The following is a 21237-nucleotide window of genomic DNA, read 5'->3' on the forward strand; positions in this document are numbered from 1 at the left end:
TGTACCACCCTGTGAGATGCTGATGTTGGGCTGGATGCCGGTTTATGTTTATATTATTGAATACCACTTGTTTGCACTTCAGTCTTAAAAGAAAACAATTCAAAAATAAATCCTTTATTACTTTGATGTAATGGGTTTTTTTATCTCCTGAAATTTGTGGGGGAAAATTCACCAAGATAGTGTACTGGCATATCAAATCGGGACAGAAAGAAAATGTCTATATCCTGAATAAAGGGTAGGGTGGACACACAGCTTCTTTTTAGACCTGCTCCCTCTAGGCAATTTACAATAATTCCATAGTTTAACTGTAAAACACAAGTTTTTGAGGGAGTGGGGGGAATTAACACCAGCACATTAACAGTAGATTTATTGGCAATAATCAAACCAGTGAACCTTGCAGCAGGTTAACTGTAGAGAGCTGTGAAAATTTTACTGCCAGAGAATATTAATGATTTAGCAAGATACCTTCATGGAACTCCACTTGCAATAACTGAAGGCAGACAAATTTCATTTTTTGTTTGGCAGTTGTGATTTCACAGGGTATATCCATTGTGTTGATTTAAAAAGTTCTGGTTAGAAATTGTGGATTGTATTAGTTAGGTTATTTATATTCCTGGGAACTGAAAATGAACAGTGGACTATTCAGAACACTATGAAGGGTTTGCAGGCAATACAACTCCATGCAAAAGGCCAAGTCAATCTAAGCAATAACTTTGAACTGACAGCTTAAATAACCATTATGCCAAGTTTTCATAATAACACCCTTGTACAAACAATTTCCAACATATTTGTTTGAAATATTGCATTTATTTTAAACATTACAGTTCTAAAATTGTGACTACAGAACAGTTTTCCCAAAGTTATAACATTTTTTGAACTATCATAAAAACACAACAAAAAAAAGTTACAAAAGTGTCATATACAAGACAGTAGTTTACCCTGACAATTGGATCGGTAAAACAAATCTGGAAACATTCTGCAATGTTAAAAATAAGTGTAAATCAGTGCTAATGATTTAAGGATAAACCAATCCAGATAATTTCCAAAAAGTCTTTTTATTGAACATTTTTGAAACATTATCCAAAACAGGGAGTTTCCATATTCAAGATAAAAAGGAAGCAAATGTAAAATTACAACAAAATCGTAAATGCTGAAGAACATTATGCAATAAACACAAACTTATGAGAATCATAAACTTGCCTGTTTTGATTTTTTTTCTCTTTTTTTAAACTAACATGATGGAAACAAACTATGCTCTGGTGATATTTCAAGAAGTAACAGTCCAACACTAATTTGAAATATTCTGAAAATATATTTTTGGATGCTCATTCAACTTCCGACAGTTGTATTCAGCTCTACAGCTTTGACGTCAGAATTTCAAAATGAGATGCTGTTTAGTGCTTTAAGGTATTCAAGAGGGACAGGGAGAACAGAAGCCAGTTCTTCACTTGAGATTATTTGTGTTTGATGCATTTATGCTAGCATGCAGATTATGCAGATTTCAATTTGTTGCATTCTGTGTTGGTTATTTAGCCTCAGCTGCTTCACAAATGGAGCCATTGGAGGGAAATAAATTTTATATACATAGGTTACTTTTAACCTGAGCAACATACAAGTAGATACTCATACAAAATGGGCTAACCAGATTAGAGCAAAGTTGAAAAGAACGAATGTGAAGCAGCTTATACATCAGGTTATTGGTCTAACCCGTGGCTCCAAACATAGATTTTCTTACCACAGATGAGGGAGACACATAATCCCCAGGGTGTTTTTTTTTTAAAATGTAAGATTAATTAGTAACATACAGCTATGTGAATTGTATAATTATAACTATCTTTACAGATCTCGGAAGTACCATCAGCCATGGAGTACGGTTTAACTCAGCGGGGTCACCAGTCCTTGAAGCATCATCATAAGTCTCCGAGCTCTTTTGCTCACATTACTGTGAGGTTCTGCCTGGTTGAACTGGTACAGTTTTTGTCTGACTTGATTTAATACAGAGCCCATGTGATCCCTAGCAACAGGGTCTGTGTGATCTAGATTCATGACTGCATCCTCCAGGTAACTGAAATGAAGGTAGAGCTTGGTTACTGTGTAGTTAACACATAACACAATTATATCTTCTTACAATATTTTTATAACAAACAGAAAATGCTGGAAAAACCATCAGTTAAAAAATATAGAAAGAAAGAACGAACTTGTATTTATATATTGCCTTTCACATCCTCAACGTCCAAAAGGTGCTTCACAGCTAATTAATTTAGTTTTGAAGTGCAGTCACTTATACGTAGGAAAACATAGCAGGTAATTTGCAAGGTCCCACAAACAGTGAATGAATGGATAACCAGATAACCTGTTTTTGGCAGTGTTGATTGAGGGAAGAATGTTGGGTAGGACTCATTGCTTTTCTTCAAATAGGGCTCCAGAAATTTTTATGTCCATCTGAACAGACAGACGGTATCTTAGTTTAAGGTCTTATCCAAAAGATAGCACACCTTTGACAATGCAGCACTATACTTGAGTGCCAGTACTGATTGTGTGTTCAAGACCTGAGGTGGGTTACCACTATAGGTGGTACCTTTCATTGAAGCTTATATAGCTCTGATGAAGGGTCCCACTTGAAATGTTAATCCATCTTTCTTTTCCAGGTGCTGAAGGACAGGCTGTGAATTTCAGATTACCAGCAAGTATGGTTTTTCTTTTCATTTCTACCAATTGTGTTTTTGTTGCTCCTTACCTTAGCTTTAGTTCTGTGCGCGAGTTGAGATCGGTGGAGAGCTGTTGAATAAGTGAAAGCAAAACTGGCTGGGTTAGAGGACAAGGATGCTGACCAAAGACCTGCTGAGAATCCAGAGTTTCACAGACGTAAAGTACCAGGTTGAGGTCTGCTGCAGTCAAAGCCTGATTGACAGAAAAGAATTAATGAAGCTAGCTAATAGTTCAATTTACTGCAAAATTGCATTAGCAAATACTTTGTTACTGTTGGCTTATGGCAGCCATTCAATAATCAGAGCACCACAAGAAAAAGCAACACTTTTACTCAGTCATTTTTGCAAAGTAAATGATCTGTGATTCTGTAAAACTTTTAAATTACATTTCATGATAATGAGTTTTTAAAATCATGTTAAGCTATGAATCCCTACAGTCAAAAAGCCTGCCAAGTCACACTTTTTTTTATTCGTTCATGGGATATGGGCGTTGCTGGCAAGGCCAGCATTTACTGCCCATCCCTAATTGCCCTTGAGAAGGTGGTGGTGAGCTGCCTTCTTGAACCGCTGCAGTCCGTGTGGTGAAGGTTCCCCCACAGTGCTGTTAGGTAGGGAGTTCCAGGATTTTGACCCAGCAACGATGAAGGAACGGCGATATATTTCCAAGTCTGGATGGTGTGTGACTTGGAGGGGAACGTGCAGGTGCTGTTGTTGCCCTTGTCCTTCTAGGTGGCAGAGGTCACGGGTTTGGGAGGTGTTGTCGAAGAGGCCTTGGCAAATTGCTGCAGTGCATCCTGTAGATGGCACACATTGCAGCCACGGTGCACCGGTGGTGGATGGGGTGCCAATCAAGCAGGCTGCTTTGCCCTGGATGGTGTCGAGTTTCTTGAGTGTTGTTGGAGCTGCACTCATCCAGGCAAGTGGAGGGTATTCCATCACACTCCTGACTTGTGCCTTGTAGATGGTGGAAAGGCTTTGGGGAGTCAGGTGGTGAGTCACTCGCTGCAGAATACCCAGCCTCTGACCTGCTCTTGTAGCCACTGTATTTCTTGTCACTGGTCCAGTTAAGTTTCTGGTCAATGGTGACCCCCCAGGATGTTGATGGTGGGAGATTCAGCGATGGTAACGCCATTGAATGTCAAGGGGAGGTGGTTAGACTCTCTCTTGTTGGAGATGGTCATTGCCTGGCACGAAAGTTACTTGTCACTTATCAGCCCAAGCCTGGATGTTGTCCAGGTCTTGCTGCATGCGGGCTTGGACTGCTTCATTATTTGAGGGGTTGCAAATGGAACTGAACACTGTGCAATCATCAGCGAATATCCCCATTTCTGACCTTATGATGGAGGGACGGTCATTGATGAAGCAGCCGAAGATGGTTGGGCCAAGGACAATGCCCTGAGGAACTTGGGGGTAATATTCTGGCATGGGTGGAGGATTGGTTATCTAACAGGAAGCAGAGAGTTGGGATAAATGGTTCATTCTTGGACTGGCAACCAGTAGTGTTCCGCAGGGGTCGGTGCTGGGTCCCCAACTCTTCACAATCTATATTAACGATTTGGAGGAGGGGACCGAGTGTAACATATCAAAGTTTGCAGATGATACAAAGATGGGAGGGAAAGTGGAGAGTGAGGAGGACATAAAAAACCTACAAGTGGATATAGACAGGCTGGGTGAGTGGGGCAGAGATTTGGCAGATGCAATACAATATTGGAAAATGTGAGGTTATGCACTTTGGCAGGAAAAAATCAGAGAGCAAGTTATTATCTTAATGGCAAGAAACTGGAAAGTACTGCAGTACAAAGGGATCTGGGGGTCCTAGTGCAAGAAAATCAAAAAGTTAGTATGCAGGTGCAGCAGGTGATCAAGAAGGCCAACGGAATGTTGGCTTTTATTGCTGGGGGGATAGAATATAAAAACAGGGAGGTATTGCTGCAGTTATATAAGGTATTGGTGAGACCGCACCTGGAATACTGCATACAGTTTTGGTGTCCATACTTAAGAAAAGACATCTTTGTACTGCCTCAAGAGCAAGTAAGGTTCACTCGGTTAATCCCGGGGATGAGGGGGCGGACATATGAGGAGAGGTTGAGTAGATTGGGACTCTACTCATTGGAGTTCAGAAGAATGAGAGGCGATCTTATTGAAACATATAAGATTGTGAAGGGGCTTGATCGGGTGGATGTTCCCAGGGATGGGTGAAACTAGAACTAGGGGGCATAATCTTAGAATAAGGGGCTGCTCTTTCAAGACTGAGATGAGGAGAAACTTCTTCACTCAGAGGGTAGTAGGTCTGTGGAATTTGCTGCCCCAGGAAGCTGTGGAAGCTACATAATTGAATAAATTTAAAACAGAAATAGACAGTTTCCTAGAAGTAAAGGGAATTAGGGGTTACGGGGAGCGGGCAGGAAATTGGACATGAATTTAGATGAGGTTAGGATCAGATCAGCCATGATCTTATTGAATGGAGGAGCAGGCTCGAAGGGCCAATTGGCCTACTCCTGCTCCTATTTCTTATGTTCCTATGTTTATGTTCGCCTGCAGCAATGTCCTGGGGCTGAGATGATTGGCCTCCAACAACCACTACCATCTTCCTTTGCGCTAGGTATGACTCCAGCTACTGGAGAGTTTTCCCCGATTCCCAGTGACTTCAATTTTACTCGAGCGCCTTGGTGCCACACTCTGACAAATGCTGCCTTGATGTCAAGGGCAGTTACTTACACCTCACCACTGGAATTCAGCTCTTTTATCCATGTTTGGACCAACGCTGTGATGAGGTCTGGAGCTGAGTGGTCCTGGCGGAACCCAACTGAGCATTGATGAGTAGGTTATTGGTGAGTAAGTGCCACTTGATAGCATTGTCGACGACACCTTCCATCATTTTGCTGCTGATTGAGTGTAGACTGATGGGGTGGTAATTGGCCGGATCGGATTTGTCCTGCTTTTTGTGGACAGGACATACCTGGGCAATTTTCCACATTGTCGGGTAGATGCCAGTGTTATAGCTGTACTGGAACAGTTTGGCTTGATGTGCTGCTAGTTCTGGAGCACAAGTCTTCAGCACTACAGCCGGGATGTTTTCGGGGCTCATAGCCTTTGTTCTTTCCAGTGCACTCAGCCGTTTCTTGATATCATGTGGAGTGAATCGAATTGGCTGAAGACTAGCTTCTGTGATGGTGGGGATATCGAGAGACTCACACATGGCCATTTACCATGGCACTGGGTGGCAGCCAGCAAGAAAAGGGAGGAAATTTGAGCAACCATTAAAAAAAGGTACTGTGTTTTTTGTAGATGTTCAAAAGCACATCTAAATATCAAGAGCTGCAAAGGAAACTGATTTATGGAATGGATTAAATGTCCTATAAGCTCCAATGCATATTATACCAGAACAACATCAATATCACTGCAAATCATTTGAAGACAACAACTGGAATTTCATTTGGAAAAAAACATTAGTATTCTAAGAACCTGTGCCCCTTCTCTCAAACCTACTTTACAAAATCCAACAAGATACAAGATATTTTCAGTAAATATTTTCTAGAACAGGAATACATCAATAAAAACTATTTCTCATTTCAAAGCTGCAAGGAAAATTCAGTTCTCCAGGGATTGTATTAAATTGTGTTCCTTGTTTGCGACTTTCATGGACTGTATTCTGAAAACATCCATTCAGAGCCCATAAAACAAGTAACCTTTTCCCTGAGCTGGAACACTATATATATTTGACATTTGTCACTGCTCCTGCCCTAACAACATTGCCAATCCTACTAGCATAAAGTGGAGCACACTTTGAATACTGTACTTTGAGTGAAATTGATCACACACTCATGTGACAATTGTGATAGACGAAAACAGTTACTGGAGTAGTGGCTTCAGACCAAATCAGAAGTGACTACACAAAAAAAAAGGATATAGACGGCAATAAGCGTTTTTCAGGAAAATGGAGGATAGGTAAATCAACGGAATACAGAATGCCTTTGTCCCTCAAATCAATCTGGCTGTTCACAATGCTGCACTCTGGCACACGTCGGCAACCAAATGTTGCTCTAGTAATTTAATAAAACAGCTTCCAGTTAATTACTCAAGAAAGGCAGGTTTGTTTTTAATGATGTGCTAATTTTCCACCCTACATAATCTTAACTACATGTAACTTTAATGTTTCGATGATCAGTAAAAACATCATGTTGGTGGTAACATTAAACTGCTTCAAAAAGGCTTAGTGTTTAAATTTAGCTCCCAAGAGGATGCTCAATTCATAGAAAATAATATCCTGTTTACTAATTTAGTAGGATAGCCAGTTACTGCTAAACAATTCTTTTCGTAATTTGTACTCAATGTAAAGGCACAGTAATTCAGCCTTAATGAACCTGCCACCAGTCGGCGGCTGTACAGTAATAAAATTCTTTGCAACAGTCCTGCAGGAAAGCAAATTGAGGTAGAGTTTTTCATATTGTCTATTACTTTTGGGTAATTTCTAACCATGTGAATTTGCAACATCACCCAACCCCAAATTAGCTGCTTGGCAACAAAATATTTGGTAGGAGAAAAAACCCAAAACATCACAATTCTGTAATGTTTCTAAGAGGAAATACTGGCTTTAGGTAATGGAAACATAGGCCTTTGTAGTATCAGTGTAACATACAGCAGCAAAAGGAACTCAAGTGCAAGATCCAACACAGTCAAAAGCACACCTGCCTCCTGCATACTTAAACCATTTTGTTCTCAATAAATCTCTTTGATTAGCAGCTAGCACAGGTCACGCATATTTACATCGCCTGGTTCAGGCAAGGAAAACAAGTCAGCCGCTCAGTCTCATCGTGGTTGAGGAAATGAGCATTATCAGTCTAAGCTACAACTGTAATACAAGCATACAAACTTGCTTCTTTTAGGTGAACTAGGTTATGATTATGTGCCTTGCTAATTACTTATTGAGACAGAGATGTTGAGAACAATGGCAAGAAATGGGGCCTGCTTCCTCTCCCAATAGATGTACAATACCAAACTGATGGCGATAGTCTTCCTCCAGTTTTGTGTCCAAATAGACATGATTGTGAATCTCAATGTGAAGAACTGCAGGGTGAATTGCTGTTCATACACTCAGATTTAAAATTAAGTATTGGAGTAGCAACATGACTGGACCATTGTAGCAAGGAGTAAGACAACAAACTACACAAGTTCTGATGAATTAGTAAATGACCTTACATTTTACAAAGGTGTAGGTCAGTCTTTGAATTCAGCTCAAAATACAGGAATTCACTCGATACAATCCCTTTTATTCACATTGGCAGGAAGAACAGAAAAACAGAATATTTTTTAAATAGTGAGAAACTATTAAATTTTGAAGTTCAGAGGGATTTGGGTGTCCTTGTACATGCAACACAGAAAGTCAACATGCAGGTACAGCAAGCAATTAGGGAGGCAAATGGTATGTTGGCCTTTATTGCAAGGGGTTAGAGTACAAGACATAGGAAGTCTTGCTGCAATTGTACAGGGCTTTAGTGAGACCACACCTGGAGTACTGTGCACAGCTGTGGTCCCCTTACCTCAGGAAGGATATACTTGCCTTAGAGGCGATGCAATGAAGGATCACTAAACTCATTCCTGGGATGAGGGGGTTGTCCTTTGAGGAGAGATTGAGTAGAATGGGCCTACACTCTCTGGAGTGAAACATTTAAGATTCTGAGATGGCTTGACAGGGTAGATGCTGAGAGGCTATTTCCCCTGGCTGGACAGTCGACAACAATGGAACATAATCTCATGCTAAGGGGTCAGCCATTTAGGACTGATAAGAAATTTCTTCACTCGGAGGGTTGTGAATCTTTGGAATTCTCTACCCCAGAGGGCTGTGGATGCTCAGTCGACGAGTATATTCAAGGTTGCGATCGATGGATATTTGGACTCTAAGGGAATCAAAGGATACGGGGAACGGGCTGCAAAGTGGAGTTGAAGTCAAAGATCAGCCATGATCTTATTGAATGATGGAGCAGGCTTGAGGGGCCTGATGGCCTACTCCTGCTCCTATTTCTTATGTTCTTAAGATTTCTTGTCTTATAGCCACTTAAAAAGGCAGAAGAGAATGTTTTGTATCTGGAAAATCAACTACACTCATCCACACAAATGTGAATGCAGGTGTGACAGAGTTGGGTTAACTCTGGACTTAATTTTGATGTAGAAATGTCAATAGGTTTGTTGTTTTAAACTATCAGATCAGATGGTAATGCTCTGTGAAAGCCTGCAAGTTAATCTAGGTAGCAAATAGGTGAAACTTATTTTGTATTCAATCTTTTTGTCCTGAAACCTCAAAGGAAATGGAAGACTGCATGGACTATTCAGTTCTGGAGGACAGACTTCCAGTAAATTAGTTATGACTCGGTCCTTTAATGAGCTTAATGCAGGCTTCACACTTCTGGATATTGCAAAACTTCAAAGAGACAGGCACATAAACAATCAACATTGGTCACTGAGAAGGATAAGTGACAATCGATGCAAATCCTAAAATTGTGCAGCTTCCATTGGAACCAAAGCTGATTCCAAAAATAAAAATCGTATCAACATAGGCGCCTCAGCCCAGCAATATCAAAAAGAAAATTCATCTCAATCAGAATTGTGAAGTTTGACTACCAAAAACCAAGTGAAATTTTGCAAAAAATTTCTAGAACTTCTGCAACAATAAACCTTACAAAAATTACTCGGACGTGTAATTACACCGACTAAATTGATTGAAAAAACATTGCGCACACAGCAAAGACTGCTGCTGATTGCAAAAACGTGACTCAAAATGAGATCGTATGGAATAAGGGAGCGTACCCGACCAAGGTACCATATGGCATGAAAATCTAAAGGGATGCCAGAGATGTGTGTGTGTGGTGGTTAAACAAGTGATAAATTTACATCTTAGCATCTATGTTCAAGGAGTGTAAAGTACTTCACAAAATGAACCACTGGATAAACAGCTATTCAGTATTTTAATCTCTTCCCTTGAAATCTCAAGTTATTGGCCATTACATAACTTCCTATACATACCTGTTGAAAGGCTTGGTTAAGTTGTCCTTGTTGCAACAGCTGCAAGACGTGGGCTTGCTGCGATTGGAAATCCACGTGAGTTGATGGAATTGGGGTCCCCGCAGCTGATCGCATGGCTTGCATAATACTGGAAGTAACAGCAGCCTGTTGCTCCTTCATTGCTAAGCCAACTTCTCCTTTCACAATTCTCTGCACTTGAGTCAGAATGGATTCCTGCAAACTGTTGGACATCACTCATTAATTTGACTAACAATTTTCCATTTAACCCTATACTGATCAGTTTTTCAATCACAAAGTGCTATGCATATGCTCATTTGATAAGAGCACTGTCCCAATCCTGTACTTTATTTTGCACTTAGCATGCTACACCATGTATTTCACTTGCAGCCAATCAGGAAATCAACTTTTAATCTGCAGTTAAGGTATCCCATATCAAGTCCTCAGTTTTATATCTGATGCTTTTTAATTGGTCTTAAAATGATGCACTGGAACAACATAAAAAAAAACTTGGTACGTAATTACAAATATCCTGCTTTTAAATCATCTCACTATACATATACTGTGTTAATTCCTTCGGTGGTTCCACTTCAGTCTTATCCCATGCAGCAGTTAACTCAAAGAAATCGGCTGCATAACAGGCACAGCAAAAGCAGGTTTGCCACCTCTGTACATCCAAATTAGTAGACTGGGAATTAATTGTGATCCAAGGAAGTGTAGCAGGCGCTATTCAGGTTCAGAACATGTAGGCTGGATGGGCATTTTGTTCGGTTATTACAGACTGTTGAGAGTTTCGCACTTCTTTTACCATGCGAGGATCTGTATAGATTTTGCACCATCATACCTGAAATTACCTAGATCCAATGTGCTATAAAAAAAATGTAGAACACTTTCACTTTGTGTTGCAAAATAAATTGTCATGATTTACAAAATCTCTCAAGAACACTTTCTTCCATTCTCCTTGCACTCTTGAAAAGTATGTGACGTGCAACTTGTCAGGGTTGAATGTAGACTAATATTTTTTCAATTTACAATGATCAGGAAGAAAATTCATAAGACTTATCTTATGCCAAAGTTTATCTGTGGCAACTCACCTCCCTCTGGAGATTAAATAAATCAGTTGAAGTCCACAATAGTGTGAACTGTACCTGGTGTGATCGGATTTTGTTCCATACTTACATTTTTTACATAATAAAAACTGAACTACCATTCATTATTTTCCAAAACCCATTTCATATTTTTAAACCAGGATGATAGATCAATATACATGTAACTAGACCCAATATAATGAGCATGTGGTGAGATCACAATTCCCACACTGTACATTACTAATGTGAATTAATGCTTTCAGGAAAAATGTGTCTACCATGAGAATTGGTGTCTTCAATAAAGAAAATTAGTTAGTGGTAAAGTTGTGAATATCACGCGAATGAAAATATACAGGCACTATAAAATCAGTACTACCAATGGTGACAGCTGCTTTCACTCGATTTTCTAACTAATGACTTGACAAATAGTTTCCACTATAAATATTGCAAATAAAAATAAAGAAATGCAAAGACTGGAAATCTGAAACAAACAGAAAATATTTAAAATGCACAGATCTATCAGCATCTGTAAAGAGAAAAAAGAAAGCTGAACATTGCAACTCTGAGGGTTTGTGTATTTCCAGCATTTTCTGTTTTTGTTCCAATATAAAATCATGTCTTTCCAATTCAGTTATTTAAGAGTCAGAGAAAAGCTCCAAATCGGTCTCAATATCAGAAGAGCACCTCCTACTTCCACACCAACCATCTTCTGACCTCTCTTGGGTGAATCCACCAATTAGTAACTAATTGTAGGCAGTACATGTGTACCCACCAGGATCTGGATGAAAATGCATTTTGGAGGTTGTAGAACAAAACGCCACATGTTCTCACAAAGCAGGAAAAAAGCTAGCACTATTTCTGTTAGATCAATATTTCTCCCCTTTCACTTTCTAAATGCACTTTATTTCTCCCTTCTGTATGTCATACTATGCCCTAGTGTCTAATTTTCAGCCCTAGAGGGATTTGCACACAGAAAAGAGACAAGTGTGAACCCACCTGCTTTGATACTGCAGAATGGCATAGCAGGACATTAGTGCTGCACACCAAGACAAGCATGAGCAAATAGAGCTAAAACCCCAATTCTTTGTACCCTTTTGCAATAATGTATTTTAAGGTTTTTTTTTGTGAATTATTCCAGTTATCAGGCTGTAAGAATTAGTACTGGGAAATGGAAACCTTCCCCATTTCAGACATCTAGCTGTAGATTTGCAATTTACCGCCTGGACATAAAACTGCCGTTGCGAATCAACCGGCCGTTATAGAAGCCGCCCAATTATCATTTCCATTGAAATTAATGGACATAAAAACCAGGTGGTTTCTATAGCAGCGGATGATCTGCAACACTACTAATTTTATGCCCAAAAGGCAAGTTGAAAATCTATCCCCAATTGTCTGCATCAAGCACTCTCTGGTCGGGTTTTGCAATTGCAGTGTAAAGCTCCCTCTGCTCTGCTCCGCTCCTAAATGCCTTAGCCCCAACCTCAAAAGCATTCCCTACTGCAGGAGTAGAAACTTATTTCCTGCACTAGGCCATACCCCCTAGCAACTTGCTTGACACTACCCAACCTGATTTCACAAAGCTTTTACAACCAGAGATCACCAACATCTCATCTTTCTTGGCCTAATTCAAACCTTGAGGTGAAAGGACACTATACACCAGGTACCGAAGTTCATGCCGCTAGCATTACAGCAAAACACTAAGAAACAAGTGCTACAACAGTTGGTGTTTCGCCACTCACTTGCCGACAATGATATGAAGCTGATGCTGCACCTCTGAACGCATGCTGTTTGTGATGGTGGCAGCAAGGTGATCTGTGGCATTCTGGAAGCGGTCAATCATTTGCTGCAGCTGACTAATCATAGGATCTCTGATTTCTTGCTCTTGGGTCTTCTTGGACTGAAGGTGGATTTCTAGTTGCTGGATATCTGCATGAATGAAATGCAAAGCCTCAAAAGGTTTATATATAATTTAAAATAAGATGGAAGTCAATGTAACAGTTAACGAATAATCTGAAACATACATATTTCAATAATAGTCATAAAAGATAACAGAACATGGGAGTTAATGCATACTAATTCTACTGAAATGTAAAAATGTGCGAATATGTAACACAAATTGTAGCTTTCAGTGCTGTTATGTACAATTTTCATTGTAATGTTCCCAATTGAATTGCACAATTGACATTTACTCAGTAAGATACAAGTGCCAGGACAAAACTACTTTTGCCAGTCCTTTAGTAGCATACGTACTAGAACCCAAAACGATGCATTCCAAGCACAAGATGTCAAAAATGGAGAAATCACAAAACATGAGCTTTGTACATCACAGGGTTTTAAAAGAGGTGGCTGCAGAGATAGAGGATGCATTGGTTGTAATCTTCCAGAATTCCCGAGATTCTCGAATGGTCCCTGTGGATTGGAAGGTAGCAAATGTAACCCCGCTATGCAAGAGAGGGAAGAGAACACACAGGGAACTATAGGCCAGTTAGCCTGACATCAGTAGTAGGGAAAATGCTAGAATCTATTATTAAGGACATGGTAACAGGGCACTTAGGAAAATCATATGATTAGGCAGAGTCAACATGGTTTTATGAAAGGGAAATAGTGTTTGACAAATCTATTAGAGTTTTTCCTGAAAGTGTAACTAGCAGGGTAGATAAGGGGGAACCAGTGGATGTAGTATATTTGGATTTTCAAAAGGCATTTGATAAGGTGACACACAAAAGGTTGGTACACAAGATTAGGGCTCATGGGATTGGGGGTAATATATTGGCATGGATTGACGATTGGTTAACACAGAAAACAGAGTTGGAATAAACGGGTCATTTTCGGGTTGGCAGGTTATAACTAGTGGGATGCCGCAAGGATCAGTGCTTGGGCCTTAGCTGTTTACAATATATATCAATGACTTAGATGAGGTGTAATGTATTCAAGTTTGCTGACGATACAAAGAGGCTGCATAGGGATATAGACAGGTTAAGTGAATGGACGAGAAGATGGCAGATGGAGCACAATGTGGGGAAATATGAAATTATCCACTTTGGTAGGAAGAATAGAAAAGCAGAATATTTTTTAAAAGGTGAGACTAAGAAATGTTGGTATTCAGAGGGATTTGGGTGTCCTTGTACACAAATCACAGAAAGTTAACATGCAGGTATAGCAAGCAATTAGAAAGGCAAATGGTATGTTAGCCTTTATTGTAAGGGGGTTGGATTATGAGAGTAAGGAGGCCTCGCTGCTATTATATAGGGCTTTGACGAGACCACACCTGAAGTACTGTGTAGAGTTTTGGTCTCCTTACCTAAGGAAGGATATACTTGCCTTAGAGGGAGTGCAACGAAGATTCACTAAATTGATTCCTGGCATGAGAGGATTGTCCTATGAGGAGAGGTTGAGTAGAATGTGTCTTATATTCTCTGGAGTTTAGAAGAATGAGAGGTGATCTCATTGAAATGTATAAAATGCTTAAGAGGGCTTGACAGGGTAGATGCTGAGAGGCTGTTTCCCCTGGGAGGTGCTGAACTAGGGGTCATAGTCTCAAGATAACAGGTTGGCCATTTAGGACAGAGATGAGGAAAAATTTCTTCACTCAGAGGGTTGTGAATCTTTGGAATTCTCTACCACAGAGGGCAGTGGATGCTCAGTCGATGAGTATATTCAAGAATTAGATTGATAGATTTTTGGACTCTAAGGGAATCAAGGGATAGGGCGGTAGAAGATCAGCCATGATCTTACTGAATGGCGAAGCAGGCTCGAGGGGCCTTATGGCCTACTCCTGCTTCTATTTCTCATGTTCTTATGTTAAATATCACTGGGCTTTTAAGAAAATGCAGCTACCCTTGAACAGTGAGCGGGCTGAAATGTACAATTTTTGTATTTCATCCAAAAGTGATACAAGTGATACAAAATTTAGTATTTTTCTTTCAATCTTTTCCATTTTCCTCCCCCCAAAACAGCCCTGATAGACAGCCCAAGTGTCATTCTTCACAGATAACTTTAGTCAGTGATTGGCACCAGGGTACTGGACTGTGGCGGGGGCGCATCACAACCAAGCTCAACTTTTCCTTATCTGATGTTTATACACACAGTTTCTAGCAAGGCTCATTGGAGAGCAGTCAGGATCAGGAATGGTCTTTTTCCCCTCCTGTCCCTAGCTCAGAGATGTTGGGCCAATTGCAGGCTTCCCCACCCTTCTCCTTGGCAAAGATCAGCTAATTCAGCTCAGACCAGTTTGAACCTGGGATCTTCCTGGTCTGTATGGCTCAAAAACCACACCACCCAGTATATTTATCCACTGAATACAAAAAAAAACTATCACTACAACCGCTTAAAATATTAAGCTTTTAAAAGCATACAGGAAAAACTATGGATCACTGAATGTAAAGAATCAAAATAATACCTACATTCTTGTGTTCCCTGCTTGAAGCTGTCATTTATTTGTTGGAACATTGACTGGCATGCTTTTTCAAATACAGGTACAACTATACTCTGGAATGACTCTCTGTAAGTACATTGTATCGGTCCTTGTAAAGCATCTGCTGCAGCTCTTCCAATACTCTCTGCAGTGTTCTGCAACCACAATGCCAAAAAGAAAAGTGTGTTAATCAAACAGGTTTGACACACTCAAATAGCAAAAAAGTGTTAGTCAACCTCCTTCCCACCGTGGTTCTGGCAACACGCTTCAAGCACGAGACAGTTGAGTGTATTGAAGAGACTTTATTCATGCAGCACAGATCAATCTATACATTATGAGAGAAGCCATTCGGATTCCTCTCACTCCTGCTACCTGACTTAGCCTTGCAACCTCACCCTCTTTTATACACTGGTTGTTTACTAGAAAAGCAACATACGTTATATTTCATAGATAGACAGGCCTTCATATAAACTCCTTTTACCCCACCTTATGATCAGTTGTCTCCACTGCCTTATCAAGAACACAGTGTTTATTCCAAAGCATTCTATATCCTTGCTATACTATGGCTAATTAGTAAGTATTATAGTTTTAAATTAATCCCTCACGGTCGACGTCCGTTCTTGCCAGCACTCTCTTTGATAAGCAAACATCTGGAGCAGAACAGAACTGATTTTGTCCCTCGCCCACAGGCCTCCTACAGCTCCATTTCTCCTTGTGTTCCATCGACCAATTATGGTTAATAGTTCAGTTTAATTATTAACTCTCCATTCTACATCATGTCCAACAACAAGCAACCACATAAAATTTTAAATAAGCAAAATGTTCTCAAGTATTCAATTCTACTAGCTTTCCAAGGCAGCGTGATGGGGCTCCAACAGGCTGTTTCAGGACATAGAGATGTGGGTGTTAGTACATTCTATGCAAAGTTTGCAGTATAGGCAATTCCTCCTCCTTTCTCTTTCCCCCCTCCCAAGAGGGGACATCAACTTTGGCCAGCCACCCTTGGCACCTCCAAAGAAGTTAGAAACACCAGCAGCAGCCTGAGAGCCACTCCTCACACAAGGAATGGTGCAAAATATCAGGAACTTAATAGAAAAGAAATAAGAATAGATGCAACATGAACTCCATAAAGATTGATTGAAACTGAACAGCCATTAGACTCTTAGCTCACTACTTGTACCAAGTTTTTGCATTGGTGACAAACATTACTGTCAACAGGAAAATTAATTTATAGTTTTGCGGCTTCAATGCTGAAATAAAAAATCCAAACGTTCAGATAATAAATGGGGGAAGTCACTTTAAAGAAAGGCTTGCACTTATATAGCATCTTACCAAGTCTCATAGAACCATCTCAATTCATAATAAAATCGTCAAGCTCCATAGATTAATGTGATTTGAATTTTGTAATTCTATTCAGTTTTAAAGACCAACTTCAAAAAGGACATCAATTTATTGTGCCATCCTCATCTAAAATGGCGCTGCAACTAGTACAGCTGGGCAACATAAAACCAGAAATATTCATGATAAATATGAACTCAAATGTTATGTACGATACAAACTTAGTATGAACTAAGCTTGGAGAAGCAGGGGAAATCTAGCAGCTCTTGTAGTAGAACACAGGACTGTAGCACCTGAAGAGTGATCATTCAAATCCTATGCCTAACTGAGCTTTGAACTTACCTGTTTTCATTGAAGAGCTTTGGACACTGAGGCAGACCAGCTGCTCCAGTTGGAGGACTTGCTGTAGTGAAGATGAATCACTGCACAGCAAGTGATTTCCAGGAGGAAAAACAATACAATTGGTGCCAGTATTATAAGAACAAATCCCTAATTCAGGGTGGCATTGACAACAGCCTTGGAAAAGTCAATGTCCTAGATAGCCCATATGGGAGGAGGCAATTGGTAGTAGGAACTGAAACCCCCGAGAATAAATGAGGAAAGCAAATGTAATGTGGGGCCAACATAGGAAACATGATGGCGACGTAAAATATATAAACGTGCAGAAATCGATTATTTGAACACAAGAAACACTCAACATATCAATTTAATTGTTTTAATCCATGCCATATTATATATAGGGTTGTTATAAATCGAGAATATTTTGAAGTTTCAATTTTTAAAAACTTTACCTTCGATTTTACCATTTTTGTTATGTTCTCTTTTAATGTCCCTTCAATGGCTGCAAGCTTGGTTGCAATGTGGTTATTCAGCTGACCAGATACTGGCTCCAAACTTTTTGAAATACCTATTTGAATAAAGATGGAAGAATCTTATTAATGATTCTTCAACATGCGTTCATGAATCCCCTTCAATACAGAAACGTGGATTTCCACCAACACCATTTCATGATAAATCAGAACACAAGTGTTATGGTCCACAGTTCAATGTTCCCATTAGAGTAAACCCGCAGTTAAACTTGAACTGGCTTGTAAACCAAGGGTGTGTAATTCTTCAAAGCTTAAGGTTGTTAACCTGCCTTGAAATGGGTACCGTGCTGCACAAATAAAAATTGCAAAACCAAGAGGGAGCTCTGTAACATAACCAAAGTAGCACATGTGCCTTCAGAGGCAAAAAGACCCACATCAACAAGTGGGTTTCCAAAAAGCCTCCACAGGCAAAGTACCACAAGAGGCAAACAAGTGGTATTGGTAGCACTGGGGCCATCATTTGTTCTGGCTGAGCTCTCATGCATTTTTTTTAAATATTGCCGACCCATACAGACCTCTTTCGCCCTAACCTCACCCAGCATTGGGTTGCAGCCAGGGACATAAAATTATGAACGTATCTTTGCTTCATTGTTGCCAGTGGTGCTCCAAATCCACCCTGCAACATTAAATGGCAAAAGTCATAAAACAAGGAGCATTTGTATATTGGAAAACTGCTCCTGCAATATACACCGAATCACAAGTGCATTGTAACTGGATGTGTAATTTTCTAGCAAATTGAGAAATGCACCACCGTTACTGGATGAACAATGGACAGTCAAAACGTTTCACAATTAGTGGCTAATTTCACTCTGCCAGGAAGTCTTCCCATTCACTAGGCTGATAAGTGATTTGGGATCACTGGCATTTTGTCACGATAACATACAGTTTCAGATTCGGTTTTGGTTAGAAGTACATAATGTGCTTAAATGTCTGCTGTTCACAAATGTATTTATCTGCAACCAACAGGGTGCCCCATTGGACAAGGGACCAAAAAACCTCAAATAAGTCACATGGATTTTAAATAAAAAAGAACTTGCATTTAGGTCCAAAATGACCAAACGCTGGGTTTACAAAGCATCAGTAAAAAAATAATAGGCTTCAAGTTGTTGCCCAATTGCATATCTTCACACAATTATACTTCCCCCATATTTTCAAGTATTCTGTATCAGTGTGCGCTAACAACAACTTCTGGCAGAAACAGACTCCCACTAAAATATATTTCACAAATTGCTGACTGAGCACGATTAGCCCCTGCTTAAACTAGAGGATTAAACAGCCCAGAAGAAATTAATTGCTGAAATAGCTTGCTCATCTGATCGTGCAGAGCAAAGGTAGTTTCAGAAAACATCAAACAATGTTGCCATTCAATTCTGTAAATTATTCCGTAAAGGATAAATGTTAAAAACTTGTCCATGAAATAGGTCAAAAAGCTTTCATCACTATCAATCCCATCCAAGATTTCAAAAACTGGTGTTGCTGCTATAACAGTATAAATTGGCCTGTAATCACAAACGTTCTTACTGAATTTGTTTCAACATCTGATGAACATTTGGTCAGAAGTGTCAGCATACTTCTGAAAACTAGTGACATATCTATGGAAAAATACTGTCCAGTGCAAGTAACACTAACATAAAAATCAAAAAGAAAGCTATCACACAAGATCTCCTTCTCCTTCCCAACTTGCATGTTGTGTCTCCGTGTGACTTAAATGTTAAACCTGCAAACTAAGAATGCCCATATATTTTTTCAAGCCTTGCCTTTATTACTTCAAAATATATTCCAAATTTTAAATAATGGATTGGTAAGATACCAATCTATTTTTCCATACCCACGTTCCCACCCACACATCTGCTGGAAAGCCACCCAAGGAGTGATACGCTAGGTTCCAGGGAGAGATCCATTAAAGTTAACATTATACCCTCTGAGTGCAGCACAATGTGAACGGAAAAAATCAAAGGAAATGAAATGGCTGAAGACTTTTAAACCCTTCAACCAGATTCCTTACAGTAAGTTTAGAACTCAACTGAAAGCACACAAGCCGAGCAGCTTATTTGCTGGCATTGTCAAACAGCCAAATTAAACTAATTGCCAATAGTGAATCAAAATGTGGACTTGCTTTATTACCTCCAGATAAGATCAACTCAGGAACCTGGAGTCCCACAGATCAGACTTGTATTACGTGACAAGACTGCAAAGACATCCAGACACATAGGGATTTCTACACCAGCAATGAAAAAAATGATTGTATAAACTACTCCACATGTAGGTCACATCTACAGCGAGCACCACTATGCTCATCTTGCTTGAAATAGTCTTGCTCAAAATAGACATCAGATGAAATGTCAATGCTTTGCAATAATTTCCCTCCCAGCTGGAGAAATGGTGGCATGGTGCACAATATCATCCAATTGGTACTATTTCAAGCAAGGAGATTTACTCCTAGTACCAACCATCAGGGGTCAATAAAGGACCCATCTTACAAGGTAATTTAAATGGAGGCTTTAAGCGGCAATAAACTTCACATATTTGCCAGTTTAGTCGCCTCTGCTGCAATGTTTAGTTTATGAATATCCAACTAGAAGTAGATATACACCTTGAATTTTTCTGAACTTAAATTGCAGAATTGGAACACAAGTTGAAATTGTGACAGAATTATTTTTTGGTGAATTTTGTGGATCATGTTTCAGCATTTAGCCAAGCTGTTTTCAGTCCGTACTCACACTGTGGTAAAGTTTTCTTCATCTCATCCCGAACGGTCTTCTCTATACGATTACTGATTGAATTCGCCAAAGTCTGAGAGAGCTGATGAGACAGCTGTTCCTGAAACTGCCCACTTCTTTCATGTCCTTCTGCCAAGATCTTATCTGTTCGCCTCTCTAAAAAGGTTAAGTTAAGGCAAAACATTTCAAATTACATAGCTTATCGTTAGTGAGGAAAACCAATGAGGTAGCATCTTTGAATTGTCACACCAGCTAGGCAGCCAGACAGGTAACTGACATTCAACGAGCTTTTTTAAAAAAAAGGAAGAGCAGTAATGGGGAAACAAATTTGCTGCAGGTAAAGGGTCAAAGCCCATAGTACAGGACCCCATCAAAATTCAAAAGAGCAGAAAGCAAGAAAGGTAAAGCAAAAAACATTATCTAGGTGACACATCGGGTTTTAAAAGCTACAAATTGAGAAGAGGAGGAAGGCTGATGAAGGTAAGGCGTTTGAGAAAAGGAAAATGAAAAAACAAACACCACAAAGATTTCAAAACACATGAGAAATAATGAACTCAGAAGATCAAAGACATCAAACACTTGTGTTCATAGGGTTCAGGATAAGGCTACACCTAGAGAAGAAATCAAAAGCTGCACCCAGTTGTGCTGCTTGAAAAACAGATATTAAAACAATCCACATTATGATCAAGATGGACCCCACTGGTCTGACAGGAAAGCTTCTTATATGAATAGACTCCCTCAGCAGCAGTGCAATATCACTGTCACAGGACCATTCTGAACCATTACAATTTACATCATGCACATCAATAATGAAATCAGCAAATAAGCTTAAGCGTGTGAAAATATTAACACTAAAATATTACAAAAATGTAAATCACCAGTGCCACAAATCTGTATAAATTGCAAGTGGTTACACTTAAAGAACCAGAAAAGCCTGAGATCATTGCCGGGGAGGGGGGAGGGGGAGGGGAAGAAGATGGGAGGAGGAGAACTCCTTGTGCAAAGAACCCCGATATCCCCAAATAAAGTTATGAAGATGATTACGGTTCAGAATTATATCTAAGTTTCTAACAGCAGGAAAAT

At 39.7% G+C, this 21237-nt stretch overlaps 1 protein-coding gene across 3 annotated transcripts in view; it reads right to left on the reverse strand.

Moving 5' to 3' along the window:
* Nucleotides 1–787: 787 nt before the first annotated feature.
* The window catches only part of edc4 (enhancer of mRNA decapping 4), an 88773-nt gene continuing 68323 nt past the window's right edge, over nucleotides 788–21237 (reverse strand). For all 3 annotated transcript variants that reach the window (XM_067997824.1, XM_067997823.1, XM_067997822.1), the window contains exons 23-29: nucleotides 20155–20310; nucleotides 17357–17472; nucleotides 15217–15382; nucleotides 12553–12739; nucleotides 9729–9948; nucleotides 2738–2901; nucleotides 788–2065 (exon numbers count right to left, since the gene is read on the reverse strand). In XM_067997824.1, coding sequence (XP_067853925.1) covers nucleotides 1876–2065; nucleotides 2738–2901; nucleotides 9729–9948; nucleotides 12553–12739; nucleotides 15217–15382; nucleotides 17357–17472; nucleotides 20155–20310 — 1199 coding nt within the window. In that variant the 3' untranslated portion in view covers nucleotides 788–1875. The remainder of the gene's footprint in view (nucleotides 2066–2737; nucleotides 2902–9728; nucleotides 9949–12552; nucleotides 12740–15216; nucleotides 15383–17356; nucleotides 17473–20154; nucleotides 20311–21237) is intronic.

This window comes from Heptranchias perlo, chromosome 16, assembly GCF_035084215.1.
Source record: "Heptranchias perlo isolate sHepPer1 chromosome 16, sHepPer1.hap1, whole genome shotgun sequence".
NCBI lineage: Eukaryota > Metazoa > Chordata > Chondrichthyes > Hexanchiformes > Hexanchidae > Heptranchias > Heptranchias perlo.